Source organism: Hypanus sabinus, chromosome 9, assembly GCF_030144855.1.
Source record: "Hypanus sabinus isolate sHypSab1 chromosome 9, sHypSab1.hap1, whole genome shotgun sequence".
Classification (NCBI taxonomy): Eukaryota; Metazoa; Chordata; class Chondrichthyes; order Myliobatiformes; family Dasyatidae; genus Hypanus; species Hypanus sabinus.
This window is the reverse complement of record NC_082714.1, coordinates 14,957,679-14,977,868: the sequence shown is the minus strand read 5'-3', so window position 1 is coordinate 14,977,868 and position 20,190 is coordinate 14,957,679. Positions and strand designations below refer to the sequence as shown.

The window sequence follows — 20,190 nt, the reverse complement described above, 5'->3', positions numbered from 1 at the left end:
CATGCCACCCGGCAACCCACCTATTTTTACTGACACACCGAGCTGTAATAGCGTTGTGCTATCTGCTACACTGCCTGTGATGGACTGGACTGAAACCAACCCTTTCTGTAGACTCTTCCCTACTATACCCAGCCGTGATACAGCCAATAACGATACTCTGCACTGCGCATCTTTAGTGATTTTTAGTGTCGTGCTGAACCTACGCTTAGTCCTTAGCAGAGGTACAGTACTGTGAGGATCTGTAGACTAGATAGGAGAAGCAGCAAAAATCCTTCACTTTCAAAGCTCCATATAAACTATAGCAGTTCATCTTTAAAAGATCAAAACAAAACACCCATCGTTATTTTGTTAATGTTGCATCCTTACGAAGAAGATGTGTTCAAAATAGTTTTTAGTTTGCAATGTTTCCATCTTCATGAGGTCCCACTTTCAGTGGTTATTGGAGTTGTATTGAACACACACACAAAAGTCTATGACTTTTACACATTACTGTATTTGTCAATGTGGAGCAGAAAGCGAGTTAGTAAATCTGGCAAGCACAAAGGACATTAGGAATGGTGAGGGTGGAGTGTCGTGGGAGGGATGTGGGACGGGAGCAAAGGAGGAGTGCCGGGGTGGGAGGTGGGAGTCCTGACAAGGTCAGGCAAGGTCATTTGATTCCAAACGATTGGTTTATTAATCACTACAGAATGCTTATCTGGTGCTTCCTGCTCCCTTCCCCTTTTCCCAGCTGTGATTCCCCTCTCCTTGCCCCCTTCCCACTCTCAGTCCATAATAGAGACCCATATCAGAATCAGGTTTATCCTCACTCACATATATCACAATTTGTTTCTTCCCCCCAGCAGTAGTACAGTGCAAAATATAAAATTACTGAAGTACTGTGCTTGTGAAGCTGCTGAAAGTAAGGGTTTCATTGCACATGAGACTTTCACAACTTTGGTCTCTCAAAAGATTTTACAGCTAAGAAAGTACCTTTGAGCCACGGTAACTTTTGCAACATGGAAAATAGCAAGTAATTTACACCAGTAATTACTGCAATAATTACCCAACAGGGTAGACAAGAGCTTCAGCTCTTAAACAGACCAAGTGGCTTAGAAATGTCACCAGGATTCTGCACAGTGGAGCTTGAACTCTAAAACCTTTGACTCAGCACTGAAGGTACTAGCAGTGGACAAAGCCTGATATGAGGAGTGAGGAGCCGCCAGAGGTTTGGACCATTTAAGCACTGGGCCAGATTGAAGAGGTCAGCGTGTCGGGGCCAGAGGTGAGGAACAGGCCAGTTTAGCTCGCTGTTCTACATGGAACCAAGGCTAAGGCCCGTAACTAATGGGCTCCTGAATTGGCTACAATTGAGCTTCGTGGCTGTGGACTCACTTTAGTTGTTTGCATGATTTGTTTTTTTCCCTGCACGTGTGTCTGACCATCTTTTAAAAAAAAATGGGTTCTATTGAGTTTCTTTGTTTTGTGGCTGTCTGTAAGGAAACGAGTTTCAGGGTTGTTATGCATACTTTGATAATAAATGTACTTGGAACTTGACATTCAAAATCTCACAACGGCACGTGATTGGCCACCCAGCTTCCATACTTTTCAAATACTAACTAATCCTGAATCCCGAACATTTCTTCAACCACTCTTCCCACAACACTGTTCATTCCTTATAACATCAATTTACACTCCATCAACATTTATTAGTGCAGAAGGTTGTCAGCATTTGCAAGGGGCCATTGGCAGAATGAATAGCTGGGCTGAGAAATGGCAGATGGAGTTTAAAGCATCTGCCATTTCTCATCTCAACTCTGTGAAGTGACTTACTTTGGAAGGATGAATTTGCACGCTGAATGCGGGGTTAATGGCAGGATTTTTGGGGTCGACGTCTGCTGATCTCTCAAAGTTTCTGCGCAAATTGATGGTGGTGTTAAGAAAGTGCGTTGGCCTTTGTTAGTTGGGAGTTTGAGTTCAAGAGTCGTAAGGTAATGTCGTAGCTCTATAAAACCTTGGTTAGACCACACTTGGAATTGTGTTCAGATCTGGTTTCCTCACTATAGGAAGGATATGGAAGCTTTACAGAGAGCACAGAAGAGATTTGGCAGGATGGTGCCTAGATCAGAGAGCGTGCCTTATGATGATAGGTTGAGCAACCTAAGACTTTTCTCTCTGGAGCACAGGAGGATGAGAAGTGACTTGATAGAGGTGTAAAAGCTGGAAAGAGGCACAAATCAAGTGGGTAGCCAGAGAACATTTCTCAAGGCAGAAATGGGTGATTTGAGGTGACATAATTTTAAGGTGATTAGAGTATAGTATGGAGGATTTTTTTTTCTTTACACAGAGAGTGGTGGGTGTGTGGAATGTGCTGCCAAGGATGGTGACAGAGGCAAATACATTAGGGATATTTAACAGACCCTTCAATGGATGGAAGAAAAATTAAGGACTACGCAGGAGATAAGTGTTAGATTGATCTCGGAGTAGGTTAAAAGGTTGGCACAACATCGTGAGCCACAGGGCCTGTACTGTGCTCTGTGATTTAATGGTAGGTTCTATCATTGTTCAAGGATGTGCTGGGGGAGGTACAGCCCACAAGTATCACTATGTTTCCAGTCTCGACGTAGCGTACCCACAACTTACTAACTCTAACCCGTACGTCTTTGGAATGTGAGAACCCATGTGGAGAGAATGTACAAACTCCTTACAGACAGTGCCGGGAAATGAACACTGATCGTTGTAAAGCTGCCATGCCACCCTAATAATGCTTTCTACTTCTTGTATTTATCCAGCACTTTTTCCCGACTGCTTTGTAGTGAAGTTTCTTCTTGTTTGGAACTGTGGTCACTATTGTAGCAACATTACCTCGCAAAAAAAAGACTAGATAATCTGTTTTACCTCCCAGAAGTGATGGCTGGGAGATTAAGAATGACTGGGTGATTCTTTAACCCTTCTTCAAAATAACACTGTATAATATTTTGCAATCATTTAGTTAGTTTGAGTGGTCAGGCAGTAATGAGCTCTCTCTCTCTCTCTCTCTCTCATTACCACCATCTCTTATTAGATAAAACAGTATTGTACAGCAATCTGTTAAAATTCCAGACAGAAAAATGGACCAAATTAGACAACTATCCCCAAAAATTAAAGAATTGCTTAATGAAATAAAAAAACAAGAGAGAGCATGCTGGCATTGCGTTTAGTGTAACACTTCACAGTGCCAGTCACACTGATTCAATTCTCTCTGCTGTCTCTAACAAGTCTGGACATCCCCGTGTAATCGTGCAGCTTTCCTCCCGGTGCTCCGGTTTCCTCCCACATTCCAAAGACGTACGGGTTAGTCGGTTAATTGGTCACATGGGTGTAACTGGGCGTCTCGGGGCCCGTTATCATGCGGTATCTGCAAGTATGATTAAATAAAACACGCTGTGAAAATCTGCAGGCCAGCGATAAGATTTCTCAGTGCCTCTTTCCTCACACGTGCTGCCAGACTGTGGGGGAAGACGATTTTCAGGGTTGTGTACTTCATACATACTTTGATGATAAATGTACTTTGAACTTGAACCGACCTGATACAATTTCAGAGTTCCAGCACCTGCGTTATTTTTAAACCGCTGAATTTTATTAATTGCTCCTTTTTATTTATTCTATCAACATGAACCAATCAATTTGATCAAAGATATTGCTGACGGGAGATCTGGACACCGTTCAATTTGCAAACTGGCCAGCTTGATGCAATACTCTATATCTTTAATTTCGTGTAACATTTCACTTACGCGCAGATCGGGCTGCAGCTGTCCGTATTGGTTGGAAACCCAGAAACCTCTGCGATCCGCCAGCTCAATGAACGGCTCCTCGGGATACGCCACCTTGTACTTTCGCAGGAATCCGCCCTCAAAATCGGCCAGCACCCCGTCCATGTCCACCAGCACCCGCAGCCTTGGGCTCCCTCCGGCGTAATGCGGCACGGCGCTGAACGACCTGGCCGTTGCGCAAAGCAGCTTGCTCCCCGAACTCCGGAGAGTTGCAAACCCGCTCCCGAAAATCATGCTGTATCAAAGGAGGACGACGTGCCCGAAATAGCCTTCTGCAGGGGGGGGGGGGGGAAGAGAAAAGAGAGAGAAAAATAAATATATTATTTAGCCACGTGCAAGTAATGCAAACAACCGGATAGATACCCCCATGCTTGTGTGCACTTTGGCCAGTGGGTTCAATGGTTACTGGCGAGGACAGCGCAGGAGCTCGCTTTGCAGTGGGCGCAATGGTGGGAGTTCACTCCTCCGTTATGTAATGCGAAGCAAACCCGGTCTGACCCACCCCACAACAATACTGAAAGACCCTGCCAGATTACTGAGAAAACTCTGACTGTTCTGCACCCCCACCGGCTCTCCGGAAATCACGCCCCAGAACAAGCACTCAGCGTTTGCTGTAGGACCAATGAAGGCAGCCCAATCGGTAGGCGGGATCAATTTGTTTTGTTTCCTCAACGAACAGAAATTTCCATGTGAGGGTGTTGAAAAAAACATGGGACGAAATGCTGGATGTTTAATCGCTAACAGAAAATAAACACGAAAGTACCCTTCTCCGGCAATGCACTGACTTTCCACGGACAGATTTTGCATTGTCAAACTGTGTAGGAGAGTATATTGCATCAATGCCCCTGAATGGGAAACATCACAGGTGGTGGATACAGTCCAGTCCCTCACGGGTAAAACCCTCCCCACCACTGAGCGAGCACATTTGGGAGGAGCATCCATCATCAGGGACCCCATCACCCAGGTAATGCTCTCTTTTCACAGGAGCCTCGGGACTCGCTGCTGAGTTCGGAAACAGTTAATACGCTCAGCCATTAGGCTCCTGAACCAAAGGGGATAACTTCACTTGTCACAGCACTGAATTGTTCCCACAATCTATGGCTCACTTTCAATGACTCTTCATCTCATGTTTTCTTTATTTATTGTTTGTTTGGTTATTTATTATTTTTCCCGTTTATGAATTTGCAAAACATTGTCTTTTGCACACCGGTTGTCTGCCCTATTGGTGCAGTCTTTCATTGGTTCTGTTATGGTTATTGGATTTATTGAGTATGCCTGCAAGAAAACAAATCTGTGTTGTATATGGTTACATATATATACAGTTTATTACAAAATAATATTTACTTTGAACCTTTGGATATATTGTCAAATAATGACAGACAACTTGTAAAGAGACGTTATGCAAATTTCATGTGGCAGATAATATTTTGTATGTTATTTAAACATACAATTTTTAATGTTTAAAAATTAACATAGATTTGTTAATTATACAAATTTGTTAATTTAACATAGATTTGTTTAACGTTAATTCCTATGTGTATGTATATACAGTATACATATCTCATATATACACACATGCAAACCTCTTACAGTGGAATAATTACTAATTGTTTTCCAAGACAGTGGCCAGTCTTGTCCTTTGCTTTACTCGTTCTCCTCTTTACTTGATCACTCAGAAACATTGAAGCACGTGAAGGCCTTCCCTATCATTCAAAGATGCAATATAATGGCTGATTCTGTATCTTAATGTGATATCCACACTCTCTCCACATATTCGTTCACTTACATCTACCTACCTACTAAAATGTTATTTAAACATACAATTTTTAATGTTTAAAAATTAACATAGATTTGTTTAACGTTTAACGATTCAGAGACTTGATGTGGTACAGAGTAACCAGGGTTCATCACCATTTGGCGACGATTATTTTTCCTCACTTAAATCCTAGTTGGAATTGGAATTGAGATTGGTTTAGTATTGTCACGTACTGAGACAGAGTGAAAAGCTTGTCTTGCATTCTATTCATATACAGTGCATTGAGGTACAATGAGGTAAAATGATAAAAACACAATGAAGTGAAACGGCTATAGAGAAACTGCAGTTCAGGTAAATAATAAGGTGCAAGGTTATAATGAGCAGATTGTGAGGTGAATAACAGGGAACAATTTGCTACGCTTATGACAGCAGGATGGAAGCTGTCCTTGAGCCTGACGGTAGGTACTTCCACAATTTTCTATTTTCAGGATCAGAATCTGGTTTAGTATCACTGACATATGTCATAAACTTGTTTTTGCAGCAGCAGTACATTGTACTACATAATAATAAAAACTGGAATAATTCAGAAAATATACATACATGCATATATATACACACACACAAATATATATATATGTTTATGTGTGTGTGTATGTCTATATATATAAAAGTTATATTAATTAAATAGTGCAAAAAATTTGTGAGGTAGTGTTCATGGGTTCAATGTCCATTCTGAAATCTGATGGCAGAGGGGAAGAAGCTATCCCTGAATCATTGTGTGTTCCTACAAGCTCCTGTACCTCCCTCTAATGATAGCAATGAGAAAAGGGCATGTCCTGGGTGATGGGGGGGGGGGGGGGGGTCCTTAATGCTGGAGAGGCTAGTGCCCATGGTGGAGCTAAATGAATTCACAACTTTCAATAGCTTACTTCGATCCTGCACAGTAGCACCCAATCCCCATACCAGACGGTGATGGAGTCAGTTCAAAGCATCTTGCCTGCATCCAACAGAATGTTGTATGGTCCTAATCATCACAATTCTGCTCCCTTCTTCATCTTAAGATCACATCTTGAAAATCATGAAAGCGCTATTACTTACTGGCAAAGGGATAAACATTGGCCAAAACCTTGGAAAAACCTCCCATGCTTTTCTGCAAAACAATGTGGCTGGGAACTTTTACATCTGCCTGAGAACTGGTAGGGTTTACGTATCTCATCCAAAAGGCTACAGCAAGCATCAGCCCAAAAGGCTGAGCTCAAGTCCCTGGCATAGGAGAGGATTTTTCAACGTCCCAATTCTGAAATTAAACTTGAAAGAATCAGTAACTATATTTCTGCACTGCAGGTCATTCATCTGAAACTTCCTCTATCCCCAGAGACCATCCAGTTCGCAGTTTCCAACATTAAACAATCAAGCAGTACACAAGACCACAAGTCAAAGGTGCAGAATTAGGCCATTTGGCCCATCACCTGCGCTGCCATTCCATCATGGCTGATTTATTATCCCTCTCAACCTCATTCTCCTGCCTTTTCTCTGCAACCTTTGACATGCTTAGTAATTAAGAACCTATCAACCTCCGGTTTAGGTAACTTTGCCTCCACAGTCATCTGTGGCAATGAATTCCACAAATTCACCACCTTCTGGCCAAATTCCTTCTCATCTCTGTTATAAAAGGGAATCCTTGTTTTGTGAGGCTGTGCTCTCTGGTCCTTGACTCCCCCACTATTAGAAACATCCTCTCCACATCCACTATATCTAGGCCAGGGGTTGGCAACCTTTTTGCCTCTGTGGGCCGGATCACGTATTAATGAGCAGATGATGGGCCAGATAAATGCCATAAGAAACTTGAAAATGGGAATTAAATACATCTAGTTATGTTTTGCCTCAAATTAATGAATAACGCATGCTAGAAAATCATTTGTGCTTAAGGTTGCCTACCCCTGATCTAGGCCTTTCAGTATGGTGAGGAATGGGTCTTTTAGCCCACAGTGTCTGCACCGAAGGTGATGTTGAATTAGGCAGAAATTTATAGATGGTATTTGAGTTATGCCTAGCCACACAGTCATGTGTACACAGAGTAGAGCAGTGGGTAAGCACACACCCCTGAGGTGCACCAGTGTTTGCCAAACTATTCATCTATTTGCATGCAGAATTAGGATTAATCTTTGGCAGAAGAAATCTTCCTTTTCCATTTAATCATGTGACATGAATGTAGAAATAATCCTAAATTTAAAAGTGCGGCAGATGCTAGAAATTTCAAAATAAGCAATTTTGTCTGCAATTCTGGTTGCACCATTACAAGAAAAATGTTGAAATGGAACATAAATGGAAATGGTACAGAAGAGGTTTACCAGGATGCTGCCTGGTTTAGACCGAAAGAAGCTGCAGAAGATTGTAAATCTAGTCGGCTCCATCTTGGACACCAGCCTACAAAGTACCCAGGACATCTTCAGGGAGCGGTGTTTCAGAAAGGCAGCGTCCATTACTAAGGACGTCCATCACCCAGGGCATGTCCTCTTCTCACTGTTACCATCAGGTAGGAGATACAGAAGCCTGAAGGCACACACTCAGTGATTCAGGAACAGCTTCTTCCCCTCTGCCATCCGATTCCTAAATGGACATTGAAGCTTTGGACACTACCTCACTTTTTTAAATATACAGTATTTCTGTTTTTGCACAATTTAAAATAATCTATTCAATATATGTAATTGATTCACTTATTTATTGTTATGTTTTTTATTTATTATTTTTTTCTCTCTCTCTGCTAGATTATGTATTGCATTGAACTGCTGCTGCTAAGCTAACAAATTTCACGTCACATGCCGGGAAAATAAACCTGATTCTGATTCTAGTCCTGATGAAGGGTCTCGGCCCGAAACGTTGACATTGCTTCTCCCTACAGATGCTGCCTGTCCTGTTGTGTTCCACCAGCATTTTGTGTGTGTTGTCTGAATTTCCAGCATCGTGTTTGCTGATTCTGATAACCATCATTAGAAAAATACTGGTCTTTCAGAATTTTTATAGATATATATAGCTACTATGAAGATGTGCATGGTGGTGATTTGAGTGCTCTACCCTCCCAGCTAATGAGGACATATTCTCTCCCTCTCACTTGCTGCTCCTGAGGGAAAGTCCTTGCATCTGAGTGATCTCTCTCTCCCTTGATGCTGTCAGAGGTTGGTGCTGGAGCAAGGTTTAATCAACGTGATTTGTAGGTTGGACTCAATTCACGCTTATGATGTGTTCTAGTTTCTAATTGCTCCTTTTTTTTGCTTTTTCTTGGGTGAGTTTTAAATCAGGGTACTGCAGATAGTGAAGACTGGGCTGAACTGAAATATGTCTTTTGATTTTGTGTTTTATATTCTGTGTTTTCGCTTGTTAGGAGTACAAAGAAAATTTACAAGGATGTTGTCAGGACAGGAGGACCTGAATTAGAAGGCAAGATCGAGTAGGTTAGAACTTCATTCCCTAGAACATAGAGATTGAGGGGAGATTTGATAGAGGAATACAAAATTATGTTGGGAAGACTACAACTGAAGGTTAAGGGTGAAAGGTGAAACATTTAAAGGGAACATGAGGAGAAACTTCACTCAGAGTGTAGAACAAGCTGGCAGCCCAAGTGGTGGATGTGTTTTCAACATTTAAGATAAGTTTGTATAGCTACATGGATAGTAGGAGGATGGAGAGTTATGCTCGGGTGCAGATCGATGGGACGAGGCAGCTCAAATGGTTCGATATGGACTAGATGGGCTGAAAGGCGTTGCTGTGCTGCAGTTTTCCATGATTCTAAGTTTGCTACAGCCATTAGTGCCATACTAAATCTCCTCTTTGCACTCTTTATTTTGTAATTTGCAGTAAAATTGCACTACTGCTGCGGAGTAACACGACATACAGTGATAATGAACCTGATCTGAATGGAAAGTTGTTCCAGCCTGGGCTCCCTCCGCCTCCAGCCGCTTGGCGTCGCCCGCGAGCAGGCAGCGAGATCTCGCGAGAGCCATCTGGAAGAGCCGGTTTGAATGAGGCGACAGGGAGGCGGCTTGGCGAAATGGCGTCCGCCTTGGAGCAGTTCGTCAACAGCGTGCGGCAGCTCTCCTCGCAGGGTAAGAGACGGCGAGTCTGCGGCGCTCAGGTCCCTCGTGTTCCTCTCACTCCAATTGGGGCAAAAGCGCACGGCGATGTGGTTACCGCCCCTTCGTTGCCTACCATCACTGTCCCAAGAAGGTGGTCAGTGCACCGGCAGCGCCGGGCCACCTGCTGAACCTTTGCTTCGTCTCACTAATGGGGTTCTGAAGAATGATAAAGGCGGCGAAAGCAGCCCTCTGGTCCCCCGCCACCCGCCTCCTTCAAGGTGGAAGTCGGGTGAGAGGGGGGGTGACGGTGGTTGTCTTCGCGGCCTGTTTACCTCAGAGCCCAACACAGGAAAACCCCGCCTCTGTCCGCCGATTGGCTGCTCCTGAAAGATTGACTTTCGCATTTGTGGGCGGAACTCTTCCCATTGGTTTTGGCGGTTGTCAGTCCTCAGCCCCACTTCCGGTTCATGATCTTAATTTACTGATGTTGGGCCTAGCTATGTACCAGTTGCCCTCCAGGTATTTTTGGAAAGCATATTAGATTATATTTAACTTTATTGTCATTGTGCTGAGTACAGATATCAACGCCAATGAAATGCAATTAGCATCTAAGCAGAAGTGCAAAAGAGTAGTGTTATTTACAAAATAACTGCGAATAAAAAGTTAGTGCTACAGCATACAAATATAAAAGTACTGAGACAGTACAATATGGGTGCAATACTGCTTAGCGCTGTGAATATCAGTATAATTCCTCATGTAAGTGATTATTGCAATGCCAGTCTCCTGCTACAATAGGTTGCTTGCCAAGGATGATACCAACTTACAATGATCAGTTTACATAAACACATGTGTCACCTGGTTGTACACTCATTCAATTTCAATTAAGGGTAGCAAACAAAGCGATGGAGGTACTTAGCTGTTCAGACAGCATCCGTGGAGGGAAATAGACAGTTGATGTTCCAGGTCAAGAACCATCATCAGGATATCATTGACTCTCCACTTCCTTCCACAAATGCTGCCTGACCACTGAGTTTCTCCAGCACGCTGTGTGTTGTTCCAGATTCCAGCATCTGCATTCTCTTTGGTCTTTGTTTCAATTGGGATAGCCAACAATATGAACAGTGTAACGTAATCAGAAAATAATAAGAATTCAATAAAGAGATGGTGATGAATCTTGTATTTGTTTTAAACCTCTCATGTCCATATCAGAACATTTTAAATGCATAACATTTTTTGAAATGTAGCTATTTTTCAAATGAAAGCAATACAGAATATAACAGTTTTGGATGGTGGTGATAAATCTTGGCCAAGGCAAGGGAGAATAATACTGGTGTACAAAATTACTCTATAATGAAAGAGGATTTCATTGAAACCTATTGAACATTGAAAGGCCGAGAGAGAGTGGATGTGGAAAGGATATTTTCTGTATTGGGGAAGTGTAAGACCAGAGGGCACTGCCTAAAAATAAAGGGACATTCATTTAGAATGGAGATGAGGTGAAATTCCTTTAGCCAGAGAGTGGTGAATCTGTGGAATTTGTTGCCTCAGGGCCAATTCATTGGGAGAAGTTGATAGGTTCTTGATTAGTTGGAGTGTGAAAGGTTGTGTGGAGAAGGCTGGAGAATGGGGTTGACAGGAAAATGGATCAGCCATGATGAGCTGACAGATTAGATTTAGGCCAATTGGCCTAATTCTGCTCCATTATCTTGTGATCTTATGATAAGAAGCATAGATGAGTGGATAGACAGAGACTTTTTCCCAGGTCCGAAATGGCTAATACAAGGGGACATAAGGAGAAAAGTGTAGGGCAGTGTCAGATAATTTTTTACATAGAGAGTGGTAGGTACATGGAATGTACTACCAGGAGTGGTGGTAGTGGCAGATACAGTAAGGTTACTTAAGAAACTCTTAGATAGGCACATGGATGATAGAAAAATGGAGGACTATATAGGAGGAAGGGGTTAGGATGATAGTGAAGTTTAAAAGGTTGGCGTAACATGTGAGCTGAAGGGCCTATACTGTGCTGTAGTGTTTTATGAATGATAGAGTAGATGCTCCTAAGTAATTTCCTCAGGCTGGGTATTGTGAAGGAAGTGCTTGAGTTTCAGGAAAAAAGCATTGGTATTTAGGATTGAGATGTGAGAAAATCTTTGTAATTCTCTAATCAAGATGGTTATGGATATATATTTTGAAGAGCAGGACATTTATTCCCAATATCTTAGCCAATGTTTATTAAAGTAGTTAGACATGGACATACTGTAATATGGATTAAAACAACTAGATTCTTAATTATGCTGATTGTAAATTTTTCTGGTGTGCAAATGTAAATTAGATACACCATTTCCTACATCACTATGGCAGCTGCACTTCATCTTACATTGCCTAGAATGTAAATTGTTCTGAAAGACACTGTATTGGCATCTGACTTGTACTCACTTGTGCTTGCAATGACCAGCTGTTTTGTTGACATTGAGGGAAAGCCTGGTGCCATGATACTGCGACATTCGTATGGCGCGCGTGTATACACACACACACTCACACTCACTCACCATCAAAGCTGTCAAGAAGGGTGATACTATTATGGTCTGGTGAACACATCTCTATCCTGCTAAGGTCAAATGTCAGGTTTTAGAGATATCATCTTACATTCCTCTGGATCAAGGACTCCCAGATAGTTGTGCAAGTGTTTTGAGATGCTGGTGCTGAAACATCAATTCCTGCCTGAGAAGCGACTTGGACCTGCTTCAATTTGCCTACAGGAGGAACAGGTCCACAGCAGATGCCATCTCATTGGCTCTTCACTCAACCCTGGAATATCTGGAGAGCAAAGATGTATAGATCAGGTTGCCCTTTATCAACTGCAGCTTGTCATTCAATACTATGATGCTCTCAAAACTAATAACAAGCTCCAAGACTTTGGCCACAATACCTCCTTGAGCAATTAGATCCTGTATTTCCTCATTTGTAGACCCCAGTCAGTTTGGATTGGCAATGACATCTCCTCCACAATCTCCATCAGCACAGGTACACCTCAGGGCTGTGTGCTTAGCCCCTGCTATACTTGCTTTACACTTATGACTGTGTTGCTAAGAACAGCCCCAGTGCCACAGTGAAGCTTGCTGAAAACAACATATAGGAAGGAGATTGAAAATCTGGCTGAGTGGTGTCGTAACAGCAACCTCTTACTCAGGTGTCAGCAAGACTGAAGAGCTGATTATTGACTTCAGGAGAAGGAAACCAGAGGTCCATGAGCTAGTCCACATTGGAGGATCAGAGGTTGAGAGGGTCAGTAACTTTAAATTCCTCAGTGTTACTAGTTCCAAGGACCCATCCTGGGGCCCAGCACAGCAGTGCCTCTACTTTAGGAGTTGCGGTGATTCAGCATGACATCTAAAACCTTGACAAGCTTCTGTAGATTTATAGTGGAGACTATATTGACTGGCTGCATCACGGTCTAGTATGGAAACTAATACCCTTGAATGGAAAATCCTACAAAAAATAGTTGATACAGTCCAGTCCATTATGGGTAAAACCCACCCCACCATTGAGCAGCATCTGTCATCAGAAGCCCCAAGCACCCAGGTCATGCACTTTTCTCACTGCTGCCATCAAAAAAAAGGTACACGAGCCTCAGGACTCGCACCACAAGGATCAGGAACAGTTATCCCTCAATATCAGGCCCTTGAACCAAAGGGGATAATTTTACTAAACTTCACTTGCCTCATCATTGAAAGATTTCACAACCTACGGACTCACTTTCAAGGACTCTGCGCCTCATGTTTTCAAAATGTATTGATTATTTATTATTATCATTTCTTTTTTTGTATTTGAACAGTGAGTTGTCTTTTGCATACTGATTGAATGGCCAATTTAATGTGATCTTTCATTGACACACACAAAATGCTGGTGGAACACAGCAGGCCAGGCAGCATCTATAGGAAGAAGCACTGTCAACGTTTCGGGCCGAGACCCTTCGTCAGGACTAACTGAAGGAAAACATGGATCGTGTTTGATCCTTCATTGATTCTGTTATGGTTATTATCCTATAGATTCATTGAGTATGCCTGTAAGAAAATGAATCTCAGGGTGACATATGTGTACTTTGAACATCTTCCAACTTTACAGTGCCTCAGCTATGCACAGATCATTTCTATCTTCCCCCCAAGGTCCACAAGGATTGCCTGGTAAGACCCATTGTTTCAACCTGCTTTTGCTTTACTGAAGATTTTTCATACTAACTTGACTTCAATCTTCTTGCCTGTCTCATTTTCCCCTACTTGCATCTGTGGCACTTTATGCATCCTCCTCCAGCTGGCTCATCTTTACTATGGGCATACTATCCTTCTGCAACTCCATCCCATCATCAAGAGGGTTGGAGTGCCCACCGCTTCTCCCTTGAACAGTGGCCCAATCAGTTACTGTCCAATTTTGGCCCAATCTTTTGCCTTGCTGAACTTATCCTCACATTGAACAATTCCCCTCACTTTCTCCAGGTCAGAGGTGAGGGTATGGTAAGTTGCAAAGGTGTCAAGCTGGGATATATGAAACATTGTTTCAATCCTATTGCTTCCTCTCTTAATTCCTTTCTGTTGCATAGGTGCTGCTTTCTGCGTTTTTATAGATTACACAAAAATCATTTTCTTTACTGCCATCTAGTTCTCAGAAATGAAGTGGGCCTGTTTGGAAATGTAAGAGATGTGGATGACAATTTTAAAAGCACAATAAACAAAAGATATGGGCAGCTGATTAATTGGTATTTTGAAGACTTAAAATCAAGAGGTATTGGCTAAAATAAATTAGTCTAAAAGTTGATTAGGAAAGGAAGTGGGCAAAATACTGCAAAAGCCAATGGAAAATTCAAATAAGGGCCAAATGCAGTACAGATTGGATGTTACTGCACAGGAACTGAAGCATAAAAATTTGAAGAAGCATAGAAATGATAATTAAAAGACTTAAAAAACAGCCATAATGAAAATCTGAATTACAGCAGGCTGAAACGATATGGAAAAAATATAATAGCATACAGAACAATTGTTAAGGCTTTTATTGGTATATGTAAAAAAAAATCAAGAATGAGTAAAGTAGGTTTAAGATGAATATAATTTTTTGCGGGAGGCAGATATTTTGCTTTGATTAACTGAAGTGAGTGGGGAAAAAAGTGTTAAAGTTGAGCTTATTGTTAATTACTAGTACATGTAAGCACAGGTGCATTAAGAAACTTACCTGTGACAGTATCACAAGCATATACATCTTAAAAGTAACATTCACAAACAAAACATAGAGGAAATTATACATAGGTTTTATAAGAACAAATACAATTAGAAGAAAAATAACAATAAAAAGTATCTTTTTTACAAAGTAGGGAGTGATCTTTTGTTTTACAACATATTGACTTGTGAGAATAAAATCAGAGCTATGAGGTGTTACGTAGTTAAGCCATTTTTCCCAGTATGAATCAAATTGTTCCAACTTATGATTAACAGATGCTGTTATTTTCTCCATTTTGTAAATGTCCATTGTAATTTCCATCCATACATTTAAAGTTGGTCTCTCCTGTGATAACTATTTCCTAGTAAGAGTCTTTTTACCAGCCACCAGCAGTATATTCATTAAATATTTATCTCTTTTCAACCTTTCTTGAGGTATATACCCAAAATATATGGTCTTACTCTCTAAGGGTATTCTCTTATTTCGTTGTTCTTTCTCTCTTCTCCTTTCTAGAAGAGTATACCTCAGATAATTATTATGTGGAGATTTGTGATAAATATGACTATGTGGCGACCCATTTCCTGGCACATCCGAACCGGCTCACAATTAGATAGCCTGCGGGGGTTTGTGAGCACAGAGCTTTGGAGCCTCTGCGCCACGGGGGGCAGGTTGAGGGAGGCTTAAAAGTGAGGCTGAAGATTTCGAATAAAGTTTTTCCTTCGACTGCAGTTAGCGACTCCATGTCGTAATTTTAGCGCTGCATGTAGCACACCGCTACAATTGGTGACCCCGATGGTCCAAACGATTTTTGGACCAGAAATGACCGACGCCGCCTCTGTTCATGCGGTTTCGTTGAAACTGCCAGGTTTCTGGACACAGCGACCGAACCTATGGTTCCAGCAAGCCGAAGCCCAATTCCACGTTCGCCAGATCACCTCAGAAGACACCCGCTACTACTACGTGGTGAGCTCCCTCGACCAGGACAGAGCGGCCCAGGTCGCGGAGTTCGTACAGTCGCCCCCGGTAGACGGCAAGTACACGGAATTCAAAGCCCTGCTCCTCAGGACTTTCGGACTCTCACGGCGCGAGCGGGCTGCCCGTTTACTGCACCTGGATGGCTTGGGAGACAGACCTCCATCGGCTTTAATGAATGAGATGTTGTCTCTGGCCGGAGGACACAAGCCCTCCCTCATGTTTGAGCAGGCATTCCTGGAGCAGCTACCCGAGGACATACGCCTGCTGCTGTCCGACGCGGATTTCAGTGACCCCCGGAAGGTGGCAGCCCGGGCGGACTTGCTGTGGAACGCCAAACAGGTGAGCGGGGCGTCCATCGCACGGATCTCCCAGCCATGCTCCCAGCAGCAAACCAGTCCAGGCCCGGCCGCAGAGCCTGCCAACCCCCAGCCCAATGAACACTGGTGCTTCTACCACCAGCGGTGGGGCGCAGAAGCCTGCCATTGTTGCCCGCCCTGCACGTTCCCGGGAAACGCCAGGGCCAGCCGCCGCTGATGGCTACGGCGGCTGGCCATCAGGATAGCCTGTATGTGTGGGATAGAAGGTCGGGACGCCGGTTTTTGGTCGATACTGGTGCCGAGATCAGCGTTTTACCTCCGACGAGTTACAACACCCGCAGCAGGGTACCGGGTCCCCCCCCCGAGGGCCGTGAACGTCAGCACAGTAAGGACCTATGGCACACGTCAGGTGCAGCTACAGTTTGGCTCCAGCCAGTTCACGTGGGACTTTACACTGGCCGCCGTAGCCCAACCGCTTCTGGGTGCGGATTTTTTGCGGGCTCACAGCCTACTGGTCGACCTGCCCAGGAAGAGACTGGTACACGCCGAGACCTTTCAGACGTTCTCCCTGGGTGCAGCCCAGTTGCCAGCCCCTCACCTCGGCTCTATCACGCTGTCCGACAACGACTTCACCAGGGTCCTGGCGGATTTCCCATCGGTTCTGGCACCGCAGTTCACAGCGGCCATGCCCCGACACGGCGTACAGCACCACATCCCGACCCAGGGACCACCCCTCCATGCCCGCACTCGGCGGCTTCCCCCGGACAAGCTCCGACTGGCGAAGGAGGAGTTCCAGAGGATGGAGGAATTGGGGATCATCCGGCGGTCCGACAGCCCATGGGCCTCCCCCCTGCACATGGTGCCCAAAGCGACGGGAGGCTGGAGACCGTGCGGCGACTACCGCAGGCTGAACGAGGTTACCACACCGGACCGCTACCCTGAGCCGCACATTCAGGACTTTGCAGCAAACCTGCACGGCGCACGGATCTTCTCCAAGGTAGACCTCGTCCAAGGGTACCATCAAATCCCGATGCATCCTGACGACGTCCCCAAAACGGCTCTCATCACCCAGTTTGGCCTTTTCGAGTTCCTCCGCATGCCGTTTGGCCTGAAGAATGCCGCACAGACGTTCCAGCGGCTAATGGACGCGATGGGACAGGACCTGGACTTCGCGTTCATTTATTTGGATGACATCCTCATAGCCAGCAGCAGTTGTCAGGAGCATCTGTCCCACCTCCGTCAACTCTGCGCCCGACTGAGTGAGTACGGTCTTACAATCAACCCCGCCAAATGCCAGTTCAGACTCGATACCATTGACTTCCTGGGCCACAGGATTACTAAAGACGGAGCAACCCCTCTGCCCGCTAAGGTAGATGCGGTCCGCCACTTCCCCCAACCCACCACGATCAAAGGCTTTCAGGAATTCGTAGGTATGGTCAATTTCTACCACCGCTTCCTCCCTTCAGCTGCCCGGATCATGTGCCCCCTGTTCGCCCTGATGTCGGGTCCGAGCAAGGACATTACCTGGGACGAGGAGTCCGCCGCCGCTTTCGTTCAAACGAAGGAAGCTTTGGCGAACGCCGCAATGCTAGTACATCCCAGAATGGACGCCCCTACCGCCCTCACAGTGGACGCATCTAACACGGCAGTCGGTGGGGTGCTGGAGCAACTCATCGCAGGTCGCTGGCAACCCCTGGCGTTTTTCAGCAAACACCTGCGGCCACCCGAGCTCAAGTACAGTGCTTTCGACCGGGAACTGTTGGCGCTCTACCTGGCAATCCGGCATTTCAGGTACTTCCTAGAAGGTCAGCACTTCACCGCGTTCACGGACCACAAACCGCTTACCTTTGCGTTTACAAAAGTGTCCGAACCCTGGTCGTCCCGCCAGCAACGCCACCTGTCCTACATCTCTGAATACACAACAGATGTCCGGCACGTCTCGGGTAAGGACAATGTCGTGGCTGATGCGCTCTCTCGCCCTACCGTTCATGCCCTTTCCCAAGGGGTAGACTTTGAGGCACTGGCAGAGGCACAGCAGGCAGATGAGGACATTCCGAGTTACAGAACCGCAGTCTCCGGTTTGCAGCTCCAGGACCTCCCCGTAGGCCCGGGTGAGAGGACCCTACTCTGTAACGTCGCCACCGGCCAGCCCCGTCCCGTCGTCCCGACAGCCTGGCGGCGCCGTGTTTTCGACTCCATTCATAACTTGGCGCATCCCTCCATCCGGACGACTGTCTGGATGGTTTCCAGCCGGTTCGTTTGGCACGGACTCCGCAAACAGGTCAGTGAATGGGCCAAAACGTGCATGCACTGCCAGACGGCCAAGGTGCAGCGGCACACCAAAGCCCCAACGCAGCAGTTCCATCCCACCCACCGGCATTTTGACCACATTCATGTGGATATCGTGAGTCCCCTGTCAGCCGCGCGGCACCTCCTGACTATCGTGGACCGGTTCACAAGATGGCCAGAGGCGGTCCCGCTCACCGACACCACCTCCGAATCTTGCGCCCGAGCCCTGATCACCACCTGGATATCTCGCTTTGGTGTACCGGCCCACATTACCTCCGACAGAGGCGCCCAGTTCACCTCCAGCCTGTGGTCAGCTATGGCCAGCCTTTTGGGGACTCAGCTGCACCACACAACTGCCTACCATCCACAGTTGAACGGGCTAGTGGAGCGTTTCCACCGTCACCTGGTCGGCCCTCATGGCCCGCCTGCGAGGAGCCAATTGGGCGGACGAGCTTCCCTGGGTCCTACTCGGCATCCGCACAGCGCCCAAGGACGACCTGCACGCCTCGTCGGCCGAGTTGGTATACGGCATGCCCCTGGTCGTCCCCGGGGAGTTCCTACCAGCCCCACGGGGGCAAGAGGAAGATCCCGCAGCAGTCCTGGGCAGATTACGCGAGAAGCTCGGTAACCTGACCCCCATACCCACTTCACAGCACGGGCGGAACCCGACCTGCATACCCAAAGACCTGCAGAACTGTAAGTTTGTGTTTGTACGAAGGGGCGGGCATCAGCCACCGCTGCAGCGGCCATAAGAGGGGCCGTTTATGGTGCTCCGGAACAATGGGTCCACGTTCGTGCTGGACGTTGGGGGGAAAGAGGAGGTTTTCACAGTGGACTGCCTCAAACCGGCCCATGTGGACCTGGCACAACCGGCCAAGTTTCCGGCACCTCGGCGCAGAGGCCGACCTCCCAAGCAGGTTCCGGCCCAGACTGTGGACATTGGGGGGTGTATCGCCGGTTCTGGGGGGGGTTATGTGGCGACCCATTTCCTGGCACATCCGAACCGGCTCACAATTAGATAGCCTACGGGGGTTTGCGAGCACAGAGCTTTGGAGCCTCTGCGCCACGGGGGGCAGGTTGAGGGAGGCTTAAAAGTGAGGCTGAAGATTTCGAATAAAGTTTTTCCTTCGACTGCAGTTACCGACTCCGTGTCGTAATTTTAGAGCTGCATGTAGCACACCGCTACAACTATATGATATATATGTACAGTATCTGAAATACATCTTATGGAAAAGTTTGATGATAAACTTGAATAAAAAAATAAATTACAAAAAAAAGAAAAAAACTTTTTTGTTTTCGTAAAGAGATCAAAATGCCAGTTGTCAAATTGTTGCTAAATTGTCATGATTATGGTTTTCCAGTTGGTTCAAGGACTGAAGGAAAGTAGATGTTTTTAATCTTCGTGGTGTGGGACTTATGCCTTCTGTACCAGCTGTCTGATGGTAGCAGTGAGAGGACAATATAGATTAAATAGTGGGTATCTTTAATGATGTTGTTTTCTTAAGGCAGCACCTCCTGTAGGTGCTACTGACAGTGGAAGATATGCCCATGATGTAATGAGCAGTCTTGTTCTTGCTTGTTATGTTGCTGCACATTCGAATTGCCACATTGTACCATGATGCAACCAGTCAGTAGTCCATCTGTAGAAGTTTGACAGAATGTTCAGTGACAGGCCAATCTTCCTTAATCTACTAAGAAAGTAAAATACAATATAGCAACTAATAACTAATACACCCTATCCTTGTTATGTGTGGGGGATACGTTCCTCACAGTCGACTCAT

The 20,190-nt window shown here is 45.3% G+C and overlaps 2 protein-coding genes across 6 annotated transcripts in view; one reads left to right on the top strand and one right to left on the bottom strand.

Annotated features, from left to right (window-relative positions):
* The window catches only part of LOC132399110 (5'(3')-deoxyribonucleotidase, mitochondrial-like), a 36,490-nt gene extending 26,900 nt beyond the window's left edge, over positions 1–9,590 (bottom strand). For 2 of the 5 annotated variants that reach the window (XR_009513873.1, XM_059979083.1), the window contains exons 1-2: positions 4,155–4,295; positions 3,753–4,063 (exon numbers count right to left, since the gene is read on the bottom strand). Coding sequence is in view for 4 of the 5 variants with exons in the window: in XM_059979083.1 (XP_059835066.1) it covers positions 3,753–4,025 (273 nt within the window). In the remaining variant the exon portion in view is untranslated. Of the gene's footprint in view, positions 1–3,752; positions 4,064–4,154; positions 4,445–9,439 lie in introns of those variants that run through there. The other 3 variants (XM_059979082.1, XM_059979081.1, XM_059979080.1) reach the window with 3 other exon arrangements.
* Positions 4,493–20,190, top strand: part of cops3 (COP9 signalosome subunit 3) — a 48,365-nt gene continuing 32,667 nt past the window's right edge. Inside the window, exons 1-2 of the mRNA XM_059979079.1 lie at positions 4,493–4,755; positions 9,403–9,650. Coding sequence (XP_059835062.1) covers positions 4,631–4,755; positions 9,403–9,650 — 373 coding nt within the window. The 5' untranslated portion in view covers positions 4,493–4,630. The remainder of the gene's footprint in view (positions 4,756–9,402; positions 9,651–20,190) is intronic.